The sequence below is a fragment of the Geotrypetes seraphini genome, chromosome 14 (genome assembly GCF_902459505.1).
Source record: "Geotrypetes seraphini chromosome 14, aGeoSer1.1, whole genome shotgun sequence".
In the NCBI taxonomy this organism is placed as follows: Eukaryota; Metazoa; Chordata; class Amphibia; order Gymnophiona; family Dermophiidae; genus Geotrypetes; species Geotrypetes seraphini.
The window spans coordinates 40,723,429-40,747,991 of record NC_047097.1 but is presented as its reverse complement, the minus strand read 5'-3'; the positions used below and the strand labels follow the sequence as shown (position 1 = coordinate 40,747,991).

At 44.4% G+C, this 24,563-nt stretch overlaps 1 protein-coding gene across 1 annotated transcript in view; it reads left to right on the top strand.

The window, feature by feature from the left end:
- The first annotated feature begins 499 nt into the window (after positions 1–499).
- FAM189A1 (family with sequence similarity 189 member A1) overlaps positions 500–24,563 on the top strand; it is a 748,741-nt gene continuing 724,677 nt past the window's right edge. Inside the window, exon 1 of the mRNA XM_033920182.1 lies at positions 500–1,431. Within this exon, the coding sequence (XP_033776073.1) occupies positions 1,207–1,431 (225 nt within the window). The 5' untranslated portion in view covers positions 500–1,206. The remainder of the gene's footprint in view (positions 1,432–24,563) is intronic.

Sequence of the window (24,563 nt, the reverse complement as noted above, 5' to 3'; positions counted from 1 at the left end):
AACCCTATAGCCAGAGAGGATTTGTATTGTGTTTGGCACCACAAATCATTTTGAAAATGTTGGCGCCTTTGGTCCACCAACATACACTGCACATCATATGTTTGGTAACGCTTTATTATACAAGACGATATGATAAAGATCAGAGTGGTTTAAAAAAAAGTGGCAGTCCCTGTTTGAGCAAATTAGCAGGGACGGAATACCATGGATAGACCCCAACTAACCCTGCAAGGCATCAGCAGGACAACACAAGCGGCGTGCATAGCTCTCGAGGACTTCAGCAGTAGCTTTTATATATTTTTATCCCCCCCCCCTTTTCCAGGTCAAATGCTCCACTAAGGCTTATTCCTAGCAAGCTGCCCTGTCCCTTTCATCGCTGCAGCCGCCGGGCTTGTTTTTTTCGGTCCCCAGCAGGCTCCCAGCCCTTCCTCCTCGCGCCGCCCCTCCCGCCTCTGGTTGTAAACAAGCGCGCGCGCCACGGCCGAGGTAGAGACCGCGCGCGGCGGAGTTGGTGCAGCTCGCGGGTCCGCCGTGAGCTCGGCTTGCGCAACCCCGCGGCGACCGACCGTCTAAGGGCGCCAGAACCGGCTCGACCCTGCACCTGCAGCCCTCTCTCCCGTTTCCTCGCGGGAGCCCGGACTTCCAGCGGTGCCGAAGAGTTGCATCCATTTGCAATGCCGTCTAGCGGTTCGTGTCGGGGGGAAAGCGACGGGCCACGAGACTTTACAGCCTGCCTCCTTTAGCAGCCGGAGCCCCTGAGCAGCAGAAGCAGCAGCTCCCTCAGGGCATGCCGCTTCCTAGGTTTCCACCTAATGTTTATTTAAGAAAGTGACTTCAGCGCCGCGAGCAAGAATTCCACGCGCACGTTGGTCGCGCGGGCTTATCTGGAGGGCTGACGGCGCGTGGCATTGCGAAGTGTGCAACTTGCTTTGGTCTCGGGAGTTCCATTTGGCTTCCTTTCCCTGACGCGAAGCCGCTCTCCCGCCAGCTGGACGCATCGATGATAACCGGCGAAGCGGACAGACACAGACCTGCCGTTACACCTTCAAACCCCTGCAGCAGCGGCAGCGGCGTTTTCTCAAGGCGGGACACGTTCGTTGCACTTACGGTGCCCCGGCCGAGATCTCCGCCGCTGGCTTAAAGTTGGGAAACAACCTCTGCCACCGCCGCGTGGAGCTAGTGCCGGGGGCCGCCTCCGTTGCCCTCACGATGCCGGCGAGTGCCGTGCCCGGGGCTCGCGCTCTCAGCCCGGCTGCCCTCTCTCGCAGCTTGTCCCGACTGAGGGAGTACCGGACCCGCTCGCGCATCATGCTCTCCCTGGGGGTCTCCCAAATGGTGCTTGGCTGCCTGATAGTCGCCGTCAGCTTCGCCGCCTTGGCGCTCACCACCTCGGCTAGGGTGCGCCACTCCTGTCCCTTCTGGGCTGGCTTTTCGGTAAGTCATCCTTGTGCTACCTTTTCCTGGAAACGTGAATCCTGCGAACCCCCCTTCCCCCCCCCAGTGCTTTTTTTTATCTCTCTAAAGCTGCTCGCGCAGCCTCTACTGATTGCTAATGACAGGGCGCAGCGGTACTTCAAAAGCTGCAGTGCATTGATAAATGTGAATGATAAAGATTAAAGAGATGAAAGGGGAGGTGCGTCTTTTTTGTGTGTGGGGGGGGGGAGGAATTTCCTTTTTGGGTAAGGAAGGAGGCGGTTTTCTTTACATTTATTTCTGCACCTTTTGCGGGCAAAATACCTGCTTGACGTGGCAAGTTCAAGGATGGTGGCTAGTTCTTTTCTCTGGTCAAAAGTTGTTTGTTTAGAATCTGGGGCATGATATATTCATTTTAGTGTATGCTAGATTATCTTGTTGCTACAAGGTAGGTTTTCTAAGTAAGATGCTATATTAACATTAATTGTTCAGCCAGGAAAAATATTTCATTCTATTTTTTTATTTTGCTCATAGGTCTGATTTTAATAACTTTTTATTGCTCTCCTTTAAACTTAGAAATGCCGATCAGGCTTACTGCCATCTGTTCATCTCCAGCTGCAGGTTGTAATAGTAATTTTTTTGGAGAGAGAAAAAATGCTGAATATTAATCCATTAATATTGGGTATGTTTTGATTTACAAAACACAACTTTGTAGGATAGTGTGTGGCTTTTATATAAATCGTATCTGTCTTCGGGCGTTCTGGAGGCAAATTGAAGATTCAAGTCAGTTCTTCCCAGATATTTAGCACAGAGGGCAAGTATAATAGTACAGAAAGCATTCTCTGCAGGGAAGGCCAAACCAGGAGTCAGGACTAGGCAGTTGCCTAGGGCAGCAGCTTCTTGGGGGTAGGGGGGAGGTGGAAAGAGCAATTGTACTGAAAGTGTCATCATAGCTCCTGAAAAACACAGACTCTTTAACCAGCGGGAAGGATAATCGGTTTTCAAATAGTCTATTTACCTAGATTATGCTGAGAGGGATGAAAGGTATAGATAGAGCAGGGGTGGGACATTCCGGTCCTCAAGAGCCGTATTCCAGTCGGATTTTCAGGATTTCCCCAATGAATATGCATTGAAAGCAGTGCATGCAAATAGATCTCATGCATATTCATTGGGGAAATCCTGAAAACCCGACTGGAATACGGCTCTCGAGGACCGGAGTTCCCTACCCCTGGTGTAGAGGGCCAAAAGCTGGATTAGAAAGAGGCAAGGCTGAAGGTTTACTTTTCCACTGGCCCTGGCTCTCTGTTGGGTGATGTGAGAGTTGACAAGTTCACCAGAACTGAACCATTTAGGGCTCCTTTTATCAAGCTGCGCTAGCGGGGTTAACACGCGTGACGTTTCATCACACGTTAATCCCCGCGCTGGCCAAAAACTACCGCCTGCTCAAGAGGAGGCGGTAGCGGCTAGCGCGGCCAGCGGTTTAACGCGTGCTATTACGCACGTTAAACCGCTAGCGCGGCTTGATATGTAGCCATTGAGTTCTCAATGCAGGTAAAATATTGTTGACGAGTCAAAACCGTGCGAGACAATTGCGTGCAGGACCTCGGTGCACTGGATTAAAACACTATTTTAAAGCATTCCAAGGGTGTGTGTGGGAAACCCTTCACTTAGAACTGTTGGCGCTCCTGTTGGGGGGAACCTCCCATTACAGAGGAAACTGTAATTTTTCCCTAAAAAATAGAGAACAGGGCTGTTTGCTCTATAAACCCCAATGGGAGCGCCAACAATTCTAAGTAAAGTGGGGGGTTCCCCCCGCAGAGCACTTTAAAATAGTGTTTTAATCCAGCGCGCTGATGTCCTGTGTGCGATTGTCTTGTGCGGTTTAGTCTATGGAATAGGTTCTTTGTTTTTACTAAGGATGAGTTGGTTCTTCCTTCTTGGGATAATTGTTCTTGTAAACCAGCCCGCCAGGTACTATTTTGAGGCCCTCGGTATGTTTATCATAATCATAAAAGTAAAATAAAACAGTTTCTTGATCATATGTCTCTTTAGCTATAAATGACAATATTATTATTAAGACTTGGCCAAAAGGAAAGATTTATAAACTATGAAGAGTTTTACCTCATGCAAAATTGTCATTTCTTTAATAAGACATTAACTATTTTTTCTGCGGCCCTCCAAGTACCTACAAATCCAAAATGTGGCCCTGCAAAGGGTTTGAGTTTGAGACCACTGTTGTAAACCATATGTAGGGCAGTAGCTTTTTTTGTGTGTGCGTGTTGACCTCGAGGGGGTGCTGAAGAGTTCTCAGTCCAAACAACCAACTTCCTAAATTCTGAGCATTATTTTACCACTGTAGCTGAAAAGAGTGTTATCTTATTTTGTTAAGTGCAGAAACGGAATTCTCAGTTTTGACATTGTTTCAGATCATTGATTGAACCATGTCCATGTTTGGCATTGAATATCCAGGGATTGGATTACCGGATTTGTTGGAGAAAAAAAAAAAAAAAGGACAAATCATCGCGTCCCTTCCGTACATGCTTAGAGGCCCTCCAGACATGGCCCAGAGCTCTTGTCAGAGCTGGGGCCTTCCAAAACCCAGACAAACTGCAGGGTTTAAAAAAAAAAAATCTGTTCGGACATGTCCGGGTGAATCCTACATCTGGTAACCCTTTCCAGGGATAATTCAGGTTAAGACCAGGACCTGCATATGTGAACATAGGTTTGTTGCCCTCCAATCCCCTTTGCTTACCCTGTTTGCAATTCCACCTCCCTCCTCCCCAAAGCATGTAGGTAGTGACCAAGCTCCTCTACGCAAACATCCACACCCCTCCCCCTCAATACCCCCCAGCCTACCATTTAAGGCTATAGTGGTTTAGCAGGATACATGTTTATTTCATTAGGATTTAGCACAGTAGAGCCCCATATTCGTATTTGAATTTAAATCACTGTTCAGCCAAATACGAATTGCATTGAATACAAATATTTGGTATGGCCCTATTACTGATACCATACAATTCGAATCGCTACTTGAAGATGATTGGAACTTTGAGGTTTGCTAATAAACTATATTTAAATACACAGAAAACAGAAATAATGTTTCTGTGAATGAGTCATCCACATTGCAGTTTCCTTCTCGTTTTACTGTTAATGGTTGGTCTTCACCGATTGCTAATTCCTTTAGGAAACTGGAAATTATTTTTGACACCGATTTATCTAGGAAAGGAAACCTAGGGCTCCTTTTACGAAGCTGCGTTAGGGCATTAACGCGTGAAATAGTACGCGCTACTAGACGCTAACGTAAGCATTGAGCTGGCGTTAGTTCGAGCTGCGTAGCGTGGGGTTAACGTGCGCTAATCTGCTGCGTGCGCTGAAAACGCTAACGCACCTTATAGATTTGAGGATCCAACTAGTGTTTACTGGTTGTTGGAGCTACATCCATATCATACAGAGGATTCTCAGCTTATCATTATCCAAAAGGAAATACTGTATAACACACATTAATTTAATCACAAAAACTTCAAGCACAAATAAACTATTTGGCCACATTAAGGAGGGACAAGAATGTCCTATTATGGATTAAGAACTGGTTAAAAGAAAACAGAGAGTCAAGTTAAAAGGTCAATATTCTCAGTGGAGAAGGGTAAAGAGTGGGACTCTAACATCAAACCAATTAACTCCTGTTAACCGTGTCGAGCTTTGTGAATGTAGAGATGATGCGGTATACAAACCTAAGGTTTAGTTTAGTTTAGTAAAACCAGAGGAGCTGTATACTAAACCCTCTGTAAATCTCCACTTGACCAAAATTGAGAACAGATAGCTCAAATCATATAAAAAATGACTCAGACTGTGTTTTACAATTTACAATTAAACAGAGATAAGGAGGAAAAGCCTCAGGATACAGTCCGGGACCATTGTCCTCACAGACAAAGATATACTTGTTATTTAGGTGGGTCTATCTGTCTGCTAGACTTAGAGGGATATTTTCGATATAAGTTTGAATTTGGAGATTTTGGGAAAAACATCCAAAAATCCAGTAGAGAAAATGACTATTTTAAAATCAGAAAAAGTCTAACTTTTTGTTTTGAAAATGAACATTTTCTAGATGTTTTTGAGCTTAGTGCATCTACCATTAAAAAAAAAAAAAGTCCAAAAGAAAAACGCACACAAACAAGCCATTGGGACATAGAAAGAGTCAACATTCTTAGCAAACTGGCCACATAGACATCCCATCAGAGAAGATGGTCACCTTGCAGTGGACATCATATAAAAAGTCCCAGGTAAACATCTAACAATAACCTACTTATATTGTATGATGAGCCTTCTAAACCCACCCCAAACTTACTATACCCAACTGTACAGCACAACAATAGCCCATATGTCTGAAGGCATCATCTGTATGTAGGTATAGTAGATTTTGGAGCACTTCTATACAATATAAGTGGATCATGGTGAGATGTGTACCTGGGATGTTTTAATGTGATGTTCACTGCAGTACCTAGAGTGTCCCTCTGCTCTGCTGAGATATCTATGTGGCCCTTTGAAGCTATCATACATGCTGGTATATACTGTTTCTTTCACATCTTTGGGTGGAGGGAGAGGGTCAGTGACTACTTGGGGAGTAAGGGGATGTGGGGTCACATCTTAATCCCTCCAGTAGTCATCTAGTTAGTTTGGACACGTTTTAGGTCCTCATTCATTTTTAAACCAGGTCTAACCCCAAATGTCTAAATGGTACCCTGGACATTTTGTGTGCACAATAATTCTAGAGATCAGACCTTCAAAAAGATATGTACACAGGATGGAATTGGTCCAGTGGAAGGTTGCTAAAAAATAGCTGGTGGTCTTCATCATAAGGCTTACAGGGACAGACTCAAAGATCTCAATATGTATACTTGGAAAGGTGGGAGAGGGGAGATATGATAGAGACATTTCAATACCTAAGTAGCATAAATACACATGAGGCGAGTTTCTTGGGTTTTTTTTTTTCAATTGAAAGGAAACTCCAGAATGAGAGGGCATGGAATGAAGTTAAGAGGTGATAGGCTCCGGAGTAATCTAAGGAAATACTTATTTACAGAAAGGCTGGAAGATGCATGGAACAGTCTCCAAGTAGAGGTGGTGGAGACAAAGACTGTGAGTTCAAAAAAGCATGGGAGAGGAGGAGATAATGGATGCTGGATAGGCCATTTGACCTTTATCTTCCGTCATATTTCTATGATTATAATTGCAAAACATCCAAGTCCTAAGCCTGCCCAAAACACGCCTTTAACATGCCCCCTTGGAATTTAGATGAACAGCCTAGAAAAGCATTTAAAATATGGATTTTGAAAATAGTGATTTGGACATTTTTAGCAAGAAAAACATTCAAATGTCACTTTATATTACTTTTTGGATATTTTTCTCTTTTGAAAATGAGCCCCTTAGCCAGTTAGCATGACATAGCTGGTGACCTAGATATTCAGCCGGAATAACCAGCTATCTTCTACTGTATGTCAGCAGTTAGCCAGCTTAACACTATTTATTTATTCGATTTTATTTGTTTATTCAATTTTCTATACCGTTCACCCAGGAGAGCTCAGAACGGTTTACATGAGTTTATTCAGGTACTCAAGCATTTTTCCCTGTCTGTCCTGGTGGGCTCACAATCTATCTAATGTACTTGGGGCAATAAGGGGATTAAGTGACTTGCCCAGGGTCACAAGGAGCAGCGTGGGTTTGAACCCACAGCTTCAGGGTGCTGAGGCTGTAGCTTTAACCACTGCGCCACACTCTCACCTTTTAGCCAATGAATATCCAGTGTGCTGAATATCAGGTGGATAGCGTTTGCAAAAATCTATCTAGTTTGGGTGAAGAACATGGGTCTGCTCATAAAATGTGTTTAAATGATCAAAAACAATGGGTTCTGTTATACTAGAAACAAAGGGGAGATTACTTACAGGATGGTACTTTGTGGGGAACTAGGGGAGTAGTTCTGCAAGGTTCATGCCGCAAGACTAGGACATTTTTTATTCTCTTAAATTCTACATTGTAATCAGGGCCTTTGGGACAGGGCGAGTTTTTAGTATACTTCATTTTTGTTTAGCTTTGCAAACAGATTTCCAGATGCATAGAGAATTGTGACCCTATGGTATGGAAAATTGGGGATGGAATAGCACGAATCAACCGGAGATAAATTTACATTATTAAATCTCAATGCTGAAGGAGTTCTTCCAAATATTGATTAAATTAGAGCCATATTCCCTTCAAATATAATGTTCTCTCACATCAAATATTGTCAAGTGGTCTTCCTTCTTTTAAATTTAGGACTCCTTTTACGAAGATGCGCTAGCGGTTTTATCGCACGCACCGGATTAGTGTGTGCTAGCCGAAAATCTATCGCCTGCTCAAAAGGAGGCGGTAGCGGCTAGCGCGTGCTATTCTGCGCGTTAAGGCCCTAGCGCACCTTCGTAAAAGGAACCCTTAGTCTTCTGGTTCAATACTCTCCACAAAGAACTCTTCGATCGTCGCAATAACAGTTTTTGGTTGTCCCTTCATTTAGACAATTATTTCTTGATACTCATAGTAACATAGTAAATGACAGCAGATAAAGACCTGAACGGTCCATCCAGTCTGCCCATTAGTTATACCCATTTAAAAATACATGATTAAATTAACTTGTCTCTTCTTTGTTATAGGAATTTCTCATTTTCTGTTAGGGCCTCCACTCTTTGGAACTTTCTACCCCTCTATCTTCACACCAAGAAGCGTTCATATCTGACATTCAAGACTCAACTAAAGGCATATTATTTTTCGCAGGCATTTTGCACATAACTTTGTAGAAATGGGTGCAAATAGAGACTGAATACATTCTTTTATGTTTTTACCTTTTTACTTTTCCCTATACCTAGATTTATTGTAACCAATCCACATTTTCCTTCCCTTCATGTTTCTTGACATGCTTGTTTAGTAGTATTTGTAATTAGTTTGTGTTTGTTACCTCTCCTTTTTATATTTTTATTGTAAACTGCTTAGATTTTAACTTTGGTTTTATATATTGTCACCAACCCTCCGCAGAGTAGGGCTGTCGGGTGACAAACACAGGGATTCTGGCGTGTCCCCTCCAACCAGGGGTACCTTCAGGACTTTTTCAGGTGGCCCTGGGCAATTGCCTGGGCCTAAGAGATGCAAGGTAAGTAAAAAGGTTTCACCATCTCACCAGCCAAAACAAGTTCTTTAGGAAAGAATAAGTTGTTTATTCTGACCCACAGGTCAAAAGGTATGCAACAGAAAACAAACATCACTTTTGCAGGTCATTCAACAAAAATAGTAGTTTTGCAAAAATAAAGCTTTACTGCAAATTCAAAATAAATCAAAACTCCTTAGGCAAACATAGCCACAGCAAACTCTGGTAACAGTTCAGCTTTTCTCTCAGCTCACACATGCAGGCAAAATCACACAGCTGAGACCGATAATCTAATTAGCTTCAAGAACGGGAGTCACAGCAGGATTTCTAAAGTTCCAAAAACCAAACTTAACTATGTCAGTTTGAGCTTCAGGTTCATAAACTTGCTTTTAAATCCATTCCTCAGTTTGAAGCAAGTATTATTCTTACTCTCAAAATACTTATAAAGTTCAAACATATCTTAACTTCTGCAGGCATAGTTTGCACAGCAGAAACAAACCAAACATCAGCAAAAGAAAGAAAGAAACACAAACCACTAATGGTTTCTCAGTTGCTGCATTCTTTCATGCAACTTCCATACCTTCCGTCTGGCTTTCTAACATAGGGCCAGCCAGTTCTATCTCCATGCCTTCCACACGATCTAGAACCTGGTAGTTTGAAGTAGGCAGGATTTCCTCCAAATCCTGCATGGAATAATCCAGCACGTTTTCCTCTCCTGCTCTGTTCCACAGCTCTTCACCTGCCTTGAGCTGTGGGAGTGACTCGCCCTGGTCACTCGCTCCTCCCCCCCCTCCTTGACTCAACCTGCTTTTAAACAGATCAGAGCCAATCCCCTTCAGCCTGTAGCGGGGGATGGGTTTTGGCTCTACAGCAGTTTTTCTCTGCCTAGGTTTTTCTACTGCAGCTACCTTCCTCGTGGCTTCTCTAGCTGCTCTAGAGACAGGAGGCTGATGTTGCCAATCTGCCTGCCTCTGTTCCAGTTCACTATCTCTTTGGTTATGGGGGCAAGGGAGGTCAGCCTCAAGGTGAGTGCCAGAATCGATCTGGTCTGCTCTTCTGCATCCGATCCTATCAGGGACCGGACTAGTGCTGGTGCTGGGTTTGTCACATTCCCCCACCCTTAAAGGATGACCCTCGCTTGTACCCTGAGGAGTCCCTATATTCTCGGGGATGCGTGACAGAATATCTACATTGGTGTTAAGTTTTCCTGGCCGATGCACCACCTTAAATTTGAACACCTGAAGGGCTAAATACCATCGTGTAAGTCTAGCGTTATTGTTTCGCATGGTATTTAACCATTTCAGGGCTGCGTGGTCCGTCACCAGTGTAAACTCCCTGTCCTGTAAATAATGCTCAAGAGTCTGAACAGCCCATTTTACCGCTAAGCACTCCTGCTCCACCGTTGCATAATTTTGTTCATTAGGATGGAGCTTCCGACTCAGATACATAATGGGATGTTCTAACCCTTGGCTTTCTTGACTTAGGACTGCTCCTAATCCAGTGCCAGAAGCATCAGTTTGTAAGATCAATGGTTGGTCAAAATCAATAGCTTTGAGCACGGGCCTTTCACACAAACTAGCCCTCAATCTTTGAAAAGCCTGTTTACTCACATTGTCCCAACACAGTGTCTCTGGGCTCCCTTTTTTCAACATGTCAGTCAAGGGTCCTGCCTGGGACGAAAAGTGCGGGATAAACCTCCTGTAGTATCCTACCAATCCTAAGAAAGCCCTGAGTTGTTTTTTGTTGTTAGGAGCCGGGTATCCCCGAATGCATTGCACTTTATCCACTATAGGCTTTATCTGCCCCTTTCCCACAATATATCCCAAGTACTTTACTTCTTGTTGACCTATAAAACATTTTTTTGGATTTATTGTGAGGCCGGCTCCCCTCAGAGCTTCCAGGACCGCCTTAAGGTGTTGCACATGCTGTTCCCATGTACCCGAATGGATCACTATGTCGTCAATGTAAGCGTCCGCGTACCCATGGTGATCCCGTAGCACCTCGCGGACTAGGCGCTGGCATGTAGCCGCCGCCCCATGTAAGCCAAATGGCATGCGCCTAAATTGGAATAGGCCCCGTGGCGTGCTGAATGCAGTTTTAGGCTTAGCCGATTCGGTAAGCGGTATTTGCCAGTAGCCTTTTGTAAGGTCAATGGTAGTTAAAAACTGGGCTGATCCTAATCTATCCAGTAATTCATCTACCCGTGGCATTGGAAATGCATCAAACTGAGACACCTCGTTTACCTGGCGAAAGTCAATACAAAAACGTGGTGTCCCATCAGCTTTAGGAACAATCACAATAGGGCTACACCATGGGCTTTGCGAGGTTTCTATAACCCCTAAAGTCAGCATCTCTTGTACTAACTCCTCCACCAGAGCTTTCTTTTCCTCTGACAGTCTATAGGGGCGTACCCGTACCACCTTCCCTGGTACTGTTATAATATCATGGGATACTACCCCCGTTTTCCCTGGCACCGAAGAGAACACATCCCCAAACTGTCGGACTACTTCCTTCACCTGATGAACTTGTATCTGTGTGAGGGCAGTTCCTACATTAACTTCCCCCTCAGCCTTGAAGTCCGTAACCTGAGGTCCTAGGTCATCTTCCTGCCCTTGTTGTGCCACCAAGGCCAACACCTCCCGATCTTTCCATGGTTTCAATAGGTTGACATGATAGGTCTGCAGTCTCCCTTTATCATCCTTGACCCGATAATCCACCTCACCTATCCTTTCCACAATGGTGGCCGGGCCCTTCCATTGTGCCAAGAATTTGTGCGGATCAGTGGGTACTAATATAAGGACTTGATCACCTATCTGTAATTCACGTTCTTTAGCCCTTCTGTCATAGTAAGTCTTTTGCTGTTTCTGACTCCACTCCAAGTTTTCTTTTCCGAATTCCAGGGACCTCTGCAACCTATCCTTAAGCTGAGCTAAATATGTGATAACATTACTCCCCGATTCCTCGGGAAACACCCACTTCTCTTTCAACATGTCCAGCACCCCCCTAGGTGGTCTCCCAAACAATAATTCGTAAGGACTAAGTCCCAAAGAATTCTGCACCTTCTCACGCGCCGCAAAGAGCGCAAAAGGAATAAACCTATCCCAGTTCTTAGAGTCTCCTTCTATGCCCTTTTTCAGCATTTGCTTAATTGTCTGATTAAAACGTTCCACCATACCATTAGCTTGAGGGTGGTAGGCAGACGTTTTAATATGACGGATGCCAAATCCCTCATAAAACATCCTCATTTCGCTAGATAAAAAATTACTATCCTGATCCGTAAGAATCTCCCGGGGAAACCCTACCATGCAAAACAATCCTAACAGTTCTTTCATAATAATGGTAGATGTGGCCTTCTTTAATGGAAAAGCCCAAGGGAACCGTGTGGCTACGTCCATGACTACCAAAATGAAATTATTTCCCCTAGGTGTTTTCTCCAAGGGTCCCACAATATCCATGGCCAACCGCCTTAATGGTTCCTCCACCACAGGTACAGGAATGAGGGGTGCCCTGGCCGGTTTCGCCAAAGACAGTTTTTGGCACGTGGAACAGGACTGACAAAAATTTATCACCGCCTGCCTTAATCCCGGCCAGAAAAACCGTCTTTCTATCTGTTTGATAGTGGCTTCTGCTCCTTTGTGACCCGATAACGGGTGATCATGGGCTATCCTGAGTATCAGTTTTCTAAACCCTTGGGGAATCAATAACTATTGTACCATTTCCCCTTCTAGGTCACCCGGGCCTTCTCTATACAACAAGCCCTGTTTCTCGACCCAGCGTTTACCTTCTGTACGCTCCTTTCCTACTCTCTGCCATTCTTCTTTCAGGGTTGGGTCAGTTTTCTGCTCCTCCCGAAATGTAGGAAAAGTATCCATAACATCCTTGGGGAGCCATGGGACTTCTCTAGTTTCACCCGCCCTATTCATGGCTCTACTTCTTCCTTGCTGTTGTCTCTTGTTCTGGGCCCGGGTCCTACGCTCCTGCCTTTGTTCATATTCCTGAAAGGCTTCTCCCGTAAAGGGAAATATCCTGCCTAACCTCCCTTCAGGTTCAGGATTAGAGGATCCCTGTGATCTTGTGTTAACTAAACACTGTTTTTTCTGTAATGCTACAGGGAACCCTTTCCAATCTTTCCCCAGTATCACATCATAAGGTGCCTCCGGCACTAACGCAAAGGAAGTTTGATACACTCTATCTTTATACTTCACTGTGGTAGGCCTCAATGGGTATTGTTTCGTGTCCCCATGAATACACTTGATTCTTACTCTCCCGATAAAATCATGCCCCTTTTCCCTAGGAAATACTGTGTTCCAGCACCGGTGGGCTAACATTGACTGGTCCGCCCCTGTATCAAGTAAGGCCTCCATGTCCTTGCCTCCTATTGATACCACCACCAGATATCTCCCCCCTGGTGTAATCTTACCCTTTTCTAGGTCACAGGTTACCGTAAAACCTTTTCTTTCAACACACTCCCCCTGTCGGTGACCTTTTCCCCCACACCTGAAGCAATAGATGGGAGCTGGATTAAAGGGTTTCTGTATACGATTCTGAGGGTTCCTGGGTGGCATGTTATTATTAGTAGGAGCCTGAAGTGTAGTGTCCCTCTGGAACTGTGTCTGGGGTCTATAACTTGGGCCTGGTTTCTCGGGAAGTCCCTGGGCGTCCAGATAAGCTTCTGCCACAGATAATGTCTGTGTCAGATCCTGGCATCCTTGTTTCTGGGTCCACCCCTTTATGTTCTGGGGCAGAGCTTCTAGGAATTGTTCCCTGACTAACTCAGCGAACATCGCTCGTGGGTCTGCCAAGAAAGGCTGTAACCACCTCTCTGCAGCTTTCGTTAGGCGTTGTAACAGCGCCTTAGGTCTTTCTCTAACCTTTAACTGGAGAGCACGAAAGGTTTGCCTGTAATATTCTCTTGTATATCCCAGAAAGTCTAGGATATGTGCTTTCACACCTGGGTAACTACTGGCCTGATCCGCAGCAATGGTCTGAAAAGCCGCAAGGGTCTCGCCAGCCAAACATGGCAGAAGGCGAACCGCCCACTGCTCTGGAGGCCAACCTGCTGCAGCCGCAACTCTCTCAAAAGAGTTTAAAAAGTCATCTGGGGCATCCTGTGGTGTTATTTTACTCAAATTCAATAAATTTAGAGAGTTTTGTCCTACCGTGGGTAGAGTACCACCAGTCCCCAATACCGGTATATGTATCTGTCCACCAGCCGTAGGCTTCAATAGTTGCGCCATTAACTGAGACTGCTGCTCCATGGCTCGCATAAAGTCACTGTGATGACGTTCGCTAGCCTCCTGGCTTGCCTGCCATAGTCCGTGACTAGTCTCAAGGACCTTCTTTAAGTCCTCGTTTTGCCGCTGTCGTTCTCCAGCCACCACTGCTAACGCCGCCGGCTCCATGTAGGCTCTGTAGGGAAATCACAAACACACAATCCAAGTGCGATACCACTCAGTTTCTTTCCCCCCAGAACTATCTTCACCAGACCCTCTGTAAAATATGCTTACCAGAGGTACTGATGAATCATCGCCTGCGTGCTCATTACAGGGTGCACCACCCTTCTTCAGAGACCTCTTGGTCCCCCTTTTGTTCCTCGCCAGCTCCGGACGATGGCCTCGTCTCCCGGTCTGCTATCCGCACCTCCTGCAGCCGCCAAACTCAGGACACTGGAACCGATATCCTTGCACTGTTTAAGCCGCTTCCCTTCAACAGCAGTTGTAATCCTGGTTCCGTTGAACCACACAATTGTAGAAAGTAAGTAAAAAAAAAAAAAAAAAAATTTTCCACCTTTGCACTCCCTAATCTTCACCTGAAGAGGTACCAGATCCGCACTCCTGATACCAAATTGTCACCAACCCTCCGCAGAGTAGGGCTGTCGGGTGACAAACACAGGGATTCTGGCGTGTCCCCTCCAACCAGGGGTACCTTCAGGACTTTTTCAGGTGGCCCTGGGCAATTGCCTGGGCCTAAGAGATGCAAGGTAAGTAAAAAGGTTTCACCATCTCACCAGCCAAAACAAGTTCTTTAGGAAAGAATAAGTTGTTTATTCTGACCCACAGGTCAAAAGGTATGCAACAGAAAACAAACATCACTTTTGCAGGTCATTCAACAAAAATAGTAGTTTTGCAAAAATAAAGCTTTACTGCAAATTCAAAATAAATCAAAACTCCTTAGGCAAACATAGCCACAGCAAACTCTGGTAACAGTTCAGCTTTTCTCTCAGCTCACACATGCAGGCAAAATCACACAGCTGAGACCGATAATCTAATTAGCTTCAAGAACGGGAGTCACAGCAGGATTTCTAAAGTTCCAAAAACCAAACTTAACTATGTCAGTTTGAGCTTCAGGTTCATAAACTTGCTTTTAAATCCATTCCTCAGTTTGAAGCAAGTATTATTCTTACTCTCAAAATACTTATAAAGTTCAAACATATCTTAACTTCTGCAGGCATAGTTTGCACAGCAGAAACAAACCAAAAAAGAAAGAAAGAAACACAAACCACTAATGGTTTCTCAGTTGCTGCATTCTTTCATGCAACTTCCATACCTTCCGTCTGGCTTTCTAACATAGGGCCAGCCAGTTCTATCTCCATGCCTTCCACACGATCTAGAACCTGGTAGTTTGAAGTAGGCAGGATTTCCTCCAAATCCTGCATGGAATAATCCAGCACGTTTTCCTCTCCTGCTCTGTTCCACAGCTCTTCACCTGCCTTGAGCTGTGGGAGTGACTCGCCCTGGTCACTCGCTCCTCCCCCCCCTCCTTGACTCAACCTGCTTTTAAACAGATCAGAGCCAATCCCCTTCAGCCTGTAGCGGGGGATGGGTTTTGGCTCTACAGCAGTTTTTCTCTGCCTAGGTTTTTCTACTGCAGCTACCTTCCTCGTGGCTTCTCTAGCTGCTCTAGAGACAGGAGGCTGATGTTGCCAATCTGCCTGCCTCTGTTCCAGTTCACTATCTCTTTGGTTATGGGGGCAAGGGAGGTCAGCCTCAAGGTGAGTGCCAGAATCGATCTGGTCTGCTCTTCTGCATCCGATCCTATCAGGGACCGGACTAGTGCTGGTGCTGGGTTTGTCACAATATGCAGTATATCAAACAAAATGAACTTGAAACTTGGGTTAATGATGGAAAGAAGGTGGTGGTGCCAGTCTGAGCACATACATCATTGTGTAACTATCAACAGTGCATTGCAAGACCACAACCTATGTTTCACTCTAAGCTGGACACATGAGCAATAGCTCATGCATTCTAGGAGTCTTGCTCACAGATTTTACATGGTTGCTCACAAAAATACTTGGAAATCTAGAAAATGTTGGTGTGTTAGAACTTGTTGCTCAAACAAAAATTTTTTTTTTTAGAACTTGCTGCTCATATGAGAAAATATTTGCACACACCTGGGCAGTCCTTAGAGTGTGGAATGTTCTACTGTGAGGTTGTACAACTCGTCAGCAGTTTGAAAGACATTTGAAAACCTACTTATTTATGCAGGCTTTTTAAAATTACTTAGGAATATGTTGTTGGATTGAATGAAGTACAGTTTATATGGCAGTGTTGATAGGCAGAGGATTAATAGTGCTCTTTTCTATTATTTTAATGTATTGTCTATTTTATTATGTGTGAAATTTTTTTTTAAATTGTGAACTGCTTAGTTGTAAGCAGGTTATATGTAATTTAAATAAAGTATGCACAGTTTTACAACTGTCTATTTTCATGCATAAAATATTTTTTTAAATTGCTTTCCCTGTGTCTGATGAAGCACCTTTCTCTAATCCTCACTCTGAAACATGTGTGCAGTGAAGTGTTACCGGTCAGCCTTCTTTCAGGATTCACTGGAGTGGAGGCTCGGGTGCTGAACCAGCATTCTTTTCACCGACTCTTAGCACCTCTCTCTTCTTTGTATGAACAATCTTTAGTAACCTGACTATTCATTCTGACCGGAACACTTATTGCATCACAGAGTCTTCTTTGGAATGGTTGGAGAATACTGCACCACTTAGGGGAAATTATAATTTTCTTGCTTGTTTTACCAGCCTGCGTTTTTCTTACAATAAAGTTGATTCTTCTCTTAGGCCCTCTTTTCCAAAGGCGAGCAAAGCATTTCAGTGCATGTACTAACCGCTAACTCATCCATAGGAAAATATGCACGCGTTAGTATTTAGTGTGTGTTTAGCATGTGATAATATTTATCGCGTGCTAAAATGCATAGCGCACCTTTGTAAAAGAGGGGGTTAGTTAAGCTAGTGGTATATTAAAATTATAATATACCAAAGTGGAGCTTTGAGTTGCGGGTGAAAATTTGGGCACATGCCCAATTTGTGTGCACAACTTAATTGAATAATAAGCCAACTAGCACCAATAATTGCAATCCTAACAAGCAATTATTAGCGCTAATTGAATTCAAAAACAGGGTGCAGAAATGGGAGGGTCATTGGCGGATTGGGAGCATTCCTATAATTTACACACATAATTATAGAATAAGGTGCTCTTTGACCTGGGGGCCGCCACGTGAGCGGACTGCTGGGCATGATGGACCACTGGTCTGACCCAGCAGCGGCAATTCTTAAGTTCTTATGTTCATGCCTAATTTATGCATGGGGTTTTGCTCCACATTTCAGTTGGTGCAAGTGGATATGCCTAAAATCAGTCATGGTTCTTGAGCATATAAACCACACCTAACTCTAAATGCTATTTGTAGAATAATACTCGGCATTATCCGGACTATTCTTGGCAGAGGGTAGTCCGGATAATCAAAATTCCCCCCCAACAAGAAAAGGCAGCATTCTGTCTCCCTCCTTGAACAGGCATTACTGAGCCCCTTTCAGACCCACTAGAAAGATCCTAGGCTTACCTTGTTTCCCTGGTGGTCTAGCGGCAGCACTTGGGCAGGTGTGATCCTACTTGCTCCTGCCCATGCTTTGTCAGTGACAAAAATAGCTGCTGAGACTTCTAGGGGCAGTCATGCAGGCGTTTTCTTGGCCTGGGGGGGGGAAGGCGGGCACTGAAGGTATTTTTTTAAAACAAAAGAAAAAAAATTAACATGCAATCATTGCAGGGGATGTGCTGACTGTGGGAAAAAGTCTTCTGGTTTGGGGGTACTGGGCTGATGGCAGAGAAGGAACACTAGTGGAAGGGAGAGTGATAGGAATAGTACTTCGGGGGATCTCAAATATAAACTGAGGACCCCCCCGAAGCAATCCGGATAATTGAAGTTCGGATCGGCATTCCACTGTACTGCACTGGCAAAATATCTGTGTGGTTTACATTTGATTATGATAATAGTATATAAAATAAATGAACTAAAAAGTAAAATAGAGTAAGGAAATAGAACTAGAAAATTACAAATTTAGAATTCCTATGAGCATTGGAGCTGTTACCTTAATGGCTGATGCTAAAAACCTTACTACGGTTTTCTAAAAAGGAGGGTTAACGGTATCTTAAAGTATGAGATTAAGAGCTGATTATGTGCTATTTGCATTCAACTTGATCATTGCCAAGCCCTGCATAATCAAAAAGACTTTTTAAAAATTATTATACCCATCCACAAACAAAATATTTTTTTTAAAGAATTTTAAAACATTCAAGATTGGATTCTAATCAAATATGATTTGGAAGGGCATTCCAAAGTTGTGGACCGTTAACTGAGAAAATGCAATCTCTAATTGATGCCCATAGGAGAGGGGCCTTAGGCACCTGGGCCAATCTAAGATTCTGGTTGGTCCAGGTGCCTAAGGTCCCTGGGCCAATCAGGCCCTAGGCCCCTCCCCGGTTCACCCCACAATGCAACAGGAAGGGGCAGGCCCGCCATTCAGATGAAGGCGGGCTTATGAAGCCTAACTGAGGTCTTTTTTTTTCTACCAAGTGGATTGCTAGTTATTTTTTTCTGGTGTTACAGTCCACAATATTGGGCAATGGACTTATGATTTTTTTTGTTTTGATTAAGAATTGTAAGCTTGCTCATTCTCCTAAGTATATTGGGGTAATTGAAATCACATGAAAAAAGTAGTAGGCCTACTCCTAAATATATATGCATGCAGCGGTAGGTAAAGCTAGTAGGTACAACTTGTAAACTGGTATTATATAATCCTGAAGATAATTTATTATCTTACCAAATCCGGGACCAACAAGAAGATGTCCTCCCTTTTATAACCCGGTATACTCCTCAGTCTAGAAATATTCAGCGGATAGTGTGACGCCATGCTTCACTACTTATGTTGCATTCATGTCTAGCTGATGGCAGATTGTTGTTTGCATATGAGTGGCATAGAAACCTGCTACCATACCACTATAACCATAAAGTGCATCACACTATTTTACCACGGTCTCAGAACTGGAGCCTACGCATAGTACTTTTATCACAAACTCGAGTGATCAGCGTAGCGATTTAGCTCCCTGCTCCAATCATTGATCGCTTAGATTTAAAACATGTTAAACTTTAATAATTTAATCCTAAAATATTTCTTATAGAAAATTTTTTTTTAATTATATATAATTTTAACTCTTTTTGTAAAAAACCTCAGTATCAGTGCAAATTTGTCCACATTGTATGCACTATTCAAGGATTTGAAAAAATGACAAGCTACTTAAACAGCGCTTGTCTCTGGATACATTTTTTCAAGCAGTGCTCAAGTATTGCACAAGCTAGTATTGCACAAGCCGACGCGGCCAGCGTTTCGCGGATTCACTGCTTGTGCGCTGCTTCAGGGCCAGCACTGCGGTCAATGATTGGAGCAGGGAGCTAAATCGCTACGCTGATCACTCGAGTTTGTGATAAAAGTACTATGCGTAGGCTCCAGTTCTGAGACCGTGGTAAAATAGAAACATAGAAATTGACGGCAGAAAAGGGCCTCAGCCCATCAAGTCTGCCCACACTAATGACCCACTCCCTGACTTTTATTCCCCTAGAGCAGTGTTTTTCAACCGCTGTTCCGCGGCACACTAGTGTGCCGCGAGATGTTGCCTGGTGTGCCGTACGGTCAGGGCCGCCATCAGGGCAGTACCACCAGTCCTGCATTCAGGGGCCCGGAGCTGACAGGGGGCCCGGGCTCCCCCAGGGTCCTAGGCCACAGTCTAGGGAGAGGGGCGGTCCGCCCCACGTGGACAGGAGAGAGCTGGATGGGGGACCCGCGGAGTTCAATACATTTCGAGCCGCGAGGCTCGTCTTCTGTTCCTGCCTGCCCTGCAGCTAACATATAGCCGATCGCAAGCGTTCCCCGATGTCAGCGCTGACGTTGGAGGGAGGGCTTAAGCAAAGCCTGCCCTCCGACGTCAGCGCTGACGTCGGAGAATACTTCCGTGCGCGGCAGGGCAGGCAGGAAGCAGAAGACAAGCCTCGCGGCTTGAGCTTCGTTTTGCTGAGAAAGTTGCAAAGATGGGCTGGGAGGCAAACACGGAACACAAAAGGGGGGAGGGAGTGCGTTTTGGACACAAGGCATGAACTTGGGAGAGAGGAAGGGAGGGAAAGAGATGCTGAGGTGGGGGAGGGAATGGGTTTTTGGACACAGAAGGCATGGACTTGGAAGGGAGGGAAAGAGATGCTGAGGTGGGGGAGGGAATGAGTGTTTGGACACAGAAGGCATGGACTTTGGAGAGAGGAAGGGAGGGAAAGAGATGGTTGTGTACACGGGGAATAGAAGGAGAATTTTTGGTCATAGGGAGGGAGTGAGGTACAGATAGTGGCATACCAGGGTGGGGGGGGGGGCGGTCTGCCCCACCCCGGGTTTACGTCCCAAGGGGGTGCACAGCTGGCCACCCTCCAGTGTTGTCCCTCGGCCGGTAAACTGCGGCTCTTTAGCCACTTGAGTGCCACCGCCGCCATCGGGAACAGGCCGGCACCAAGTTCTCCCTGCTTTTCCCTGTGGGGCCGGCCAACTCTCGCCACTCGCGTCAATTCTGACGTCGGAGAGGACGTTCTGGGCAAGCCAATCGCTGCCTGGCTGGCCTAGAACGTCCTCTCCGACGTTAGAATTGACGACGGGTGGCGAGAGTTGGTCGGCCCCGCGGGGAAGAGAAGCAGGGAGAACTCGGTGCAGGCTTGTTCCCAATGGCGGCAGTGGCAGCCTATTCCCCAGTGGCGGTGGCAGCATTATAAAATACTTTCTTTGTGTTTATTTGATTCCTATTCAAGAGAATTACTTTATATATAGTCAATATAGGCACAGAGTTAAATTTTTTAACATTTTCTAATGGTGGTGTGCCTCGTGATTTTTTTCATGAAACAAGTGTGCCTTTGCCCAAAAAAGGTTGAAAAACACTGCCCTAGAGATCCCACGTGAATATCCCATTTTCTCTTAAAATCTGATACGTTGTTGGCCTCAATCACCTGCTGAGGTAGCTCGTTCCAATGATCGACTACCCTTTCGGTGAAGAAGTACTTCCTGGTATCACCATGAAATTTCCCTCCCCTGACTTTCAGCGAGTGCCCTCTGGTGACCGAGGGCCCTGAAAGACAGAAGATATCTTCTTTCACCTCTATACGTCCTGTAATATACTTAAAGGTCTCAATCATGTCTCCCCTCTCTTATGTCAAAATTGAAACGGACAAGATCCATTTCTCCCTCTCTCTTCGTTCCTCCAGTGAGTACATCCGCAGTTTTTTTAGCCTTTCTTCGTACGTGAGTTCCTTGAGCCCCAAGACCATCCTGGTAGCCATTCGCTGAACTGACTCAATTCTCAACACATCTTTCCGGTAGTGCGGTCTCCAGAATTGAACACAATACTCCAGATGAGGTCTCACCATGGATCTGTACAGCGGCATTATGACTTCAGGTTTTCTGCTGACAAAACCCCTACGGATGCAGCCCATCATTTGTCTTGCCTTGGACGAAGCCTTCTCCACCTGATTGGCAGCCTTCATATCAACACTAATGATCACTCCTAAATCACGTTCTGCCGTGGTCTTGGACAAGGTTTCTCCATTTAGTGTGTAAGTTCTGTGTGGATTTTTTTTACCTAGGTGCATCACTTTACATTTTTTAGCATTGAAGCTTAGCTGCCAAGTTGTCGACCACTGTTCCAGCTGCCGTAGGTCCTGCGTCATAGTGTCAGGCACACTGCTTTTACCTACTATGTTGCATAGTTTGGCGTCGTCGGCAAACAGTGACGCTTTTCCTCTAAGCCCTTGGGTCATATCTCCTATGAATAAATTGAATAGAATCGGCCCTAAGACGCACTTTATGGTTATAGTGGTATGCTAGCTTGCTTCTATTTATAAATCACTACCACTTGGGATACTTGTTTATAGGTGGCATAGAAACCTGTCAGATTTGTTATGCCCTAATATATTGAGGGCAGAAGTTGAATTGCCCCTGATGCCTATTTGCCATCTCAAATGTGGTCATTGTTCTATGTGCCATATAATGATGGAAATTCAAGATTTTGTCCATCCTTTAACATAGTGGTCTCAAACTCAAATCTTTTGCAGGGCCACATTTTGGATTTGTAGGTACTTGGAGGGCCTCAGAAAAAAGTTAATGTCTTATTAAAGAAATTACAATTTTACATGAGGTAAAACTCTTTATAGTTTATAAATCTTTCCTTTTGGCCAAGTCTTAATAATAATATTGTAATTTATAGCTAAAGAGACATATGATCAAGAATCTGTTTTATTTTACTTTTGTGATTATGAGAAATATACCAAGGGCCTCAAAATATTACCTGGCGGGCTGCATGTGGTCCCTGGGCCAGGCCGTGAGTTTGAGACCACTGCTTTAACACATCATGAATACAAATTAAAACATCATTCCACTTGCCAAACAGAGGAGGTCATCTATGTTATTCAATGCCCATTTCTGCTGCTTTATGTCGGGCAGACCTGTGCTTTGAAGAAAAGACTTGGGACATAAGTCTTGCCTTAATACTCGAAGAATGGAAGAGCCATTGGTCCCCTCACTGTTTGTCAGCGGCAGTGGCGTACCTAGGGTATGTGGCACCCGGGGCCCATCATTTTTTGACACCCCTTCCCCAATGTAAAAAAAATATTTTTTGTAATAACCATGAAACTGAATAAATGGTCATAATAGAAACAGGCAGTGAAAATTTTCTTTTATTGAACCTCATATATGTAACCATTATTCCAAACATACCATAACATAACATAACATAAATTATGTCTGAATTGTCATGACATCGGAAGTACATATGGAGTAGTTGCAGGTGATGCTTGGGACAGTTCTGATTGTGTTAGTTCGGTTTTATGTGTTTTTTGAATAGAAGGGTTTTTATTTCTTTTTTGAAGGTTTGTGGTCGAGGTCAATAGGTTGGGGGTCGAGTGTTGCAGCTCAAATGGCTAGGAGGTTGTCGAACAGTTTTTTTCTTTTGACGTTTTTGGTTGGAGGGTGTGTGAATGGTGCGTGAGTTCTCCTATGTCTGGTTGAGGTGGATTGAATTATTTAGCTGAAGAAATTAGTTACCCCCCCATTCCACACACATTAATTATCTTCCATTTTTGTTCCAATTATAAAAAACACTGATAAGTTCTCAGAAAAAAAATACATTAAAATAAGAAGTGAAAACAAAGGCCCCTACAGATGAGAACATAACATAAGAATAGCCTAACTGGGTCAGACCAATGGTCCATCATGCCCAGTAACCCATTCTCATGGAAGCCAATCCAGGTCACTAGTACCTGGTCAAAACCCAAAGAGTAGCAACATTCCATGCTACCGATCCAGGACAAGCAGATGTTTCCCCCATGTCTTAATAACAGACTATGGACTTTTCCTCCAGGAATTTGTCCAAACCTTTCTTAAAATCAGCAACGCTATCTGCTTTTACCATAACTTCTGGCCACTTCATTTTTAAGCTGAGATCTTTCCTTCCAAACAGAGACTTTGCTAGATGTCAAATACAGCACAAGGTAACTTCACACGGACTTAGCTGTGCAGGAAATGTGAATCGCCTCATACACCCACCATATAGTGCAAAAATGTGCAAAGGTCTGGTTTTTTCTTTCGATCACTACATAGACTAATGCCACACAAGCAGCGCTGTTACAAACATATTCTGTAGGTCAGTGCTAAGGTTAACAAAGTTTCCTTCCTTGGACCAGAAGGAGATACTGACAAACCACTGGAAGAGATCCCAAAACAACTACCCAGGAACAACACCCAAAGACCCACTCAGTGTGTGAACCAGTTGAATGGCGTGGACTAACTGGGGGGTGGAAATGGGCCCGGAGTTTGCTCAGCAGAATTTCCTAGATCCCCTCTTCCTCTCAACACATTGACACGCTGCCACCACCACCACTAGGAACACCTCACCGGGTAGGCCAGCAATGCTATAAACTTTATAAAACACATTATTATATTTTCTTATAAAGCACATATTTTAACTGAACTCTCTGACATCCTCAGCCTTTCCATTCACAAAAATAGAAGGAAGAAAAGTTCCCATTTCCTGCTGTCTCATGTCCCCGGCCTATACAATATTTTTCTTCTGCAGACCCTTCAAAAATCTGACCAAATCCTCGTTTCACTTGCATTATAAAGTACTGAGGATGCCATCTCTCCCCAATCCCAGGTCCTAAAGTCTAAGACAGTAGCGCAAACTAGTGCTGCCAGATCCAGGAAAAAAAAATTTGATTCGATTCAGCCTATTGAATTGGTTTATCGATTCGATTTTCCTGCCCAATTGGGTGTTTTTTTCAAACATCCTGGTGGGTTTATTTTATAGCTTTTTCACCCCCCTTTGGCTTCTCCTAACCACACTGGCGCTGTGGTGTAAATAAAATAAAGAAACAAAAAGGACTTTTCCTCTCTCTGTTAAATCCTAGCTCACGTTTGCGGTCTAACACCAGCTCTGGCAGGATACACATTTCAAATCTGACATATTGTAATCACAAAACAGAAAATAAAATTAGTTTTTCTACCTTTTGTTGTCTGGTTATTTTTCAAATCTTGTTGGTCCAAGGCTCTGGTTGTCTTCTGATAACTTGCTTGCCAGGGTCTCCTTCTTTCTTCTTTCTCCGTGCTAACCATCCATTTGCCATCTCTGTC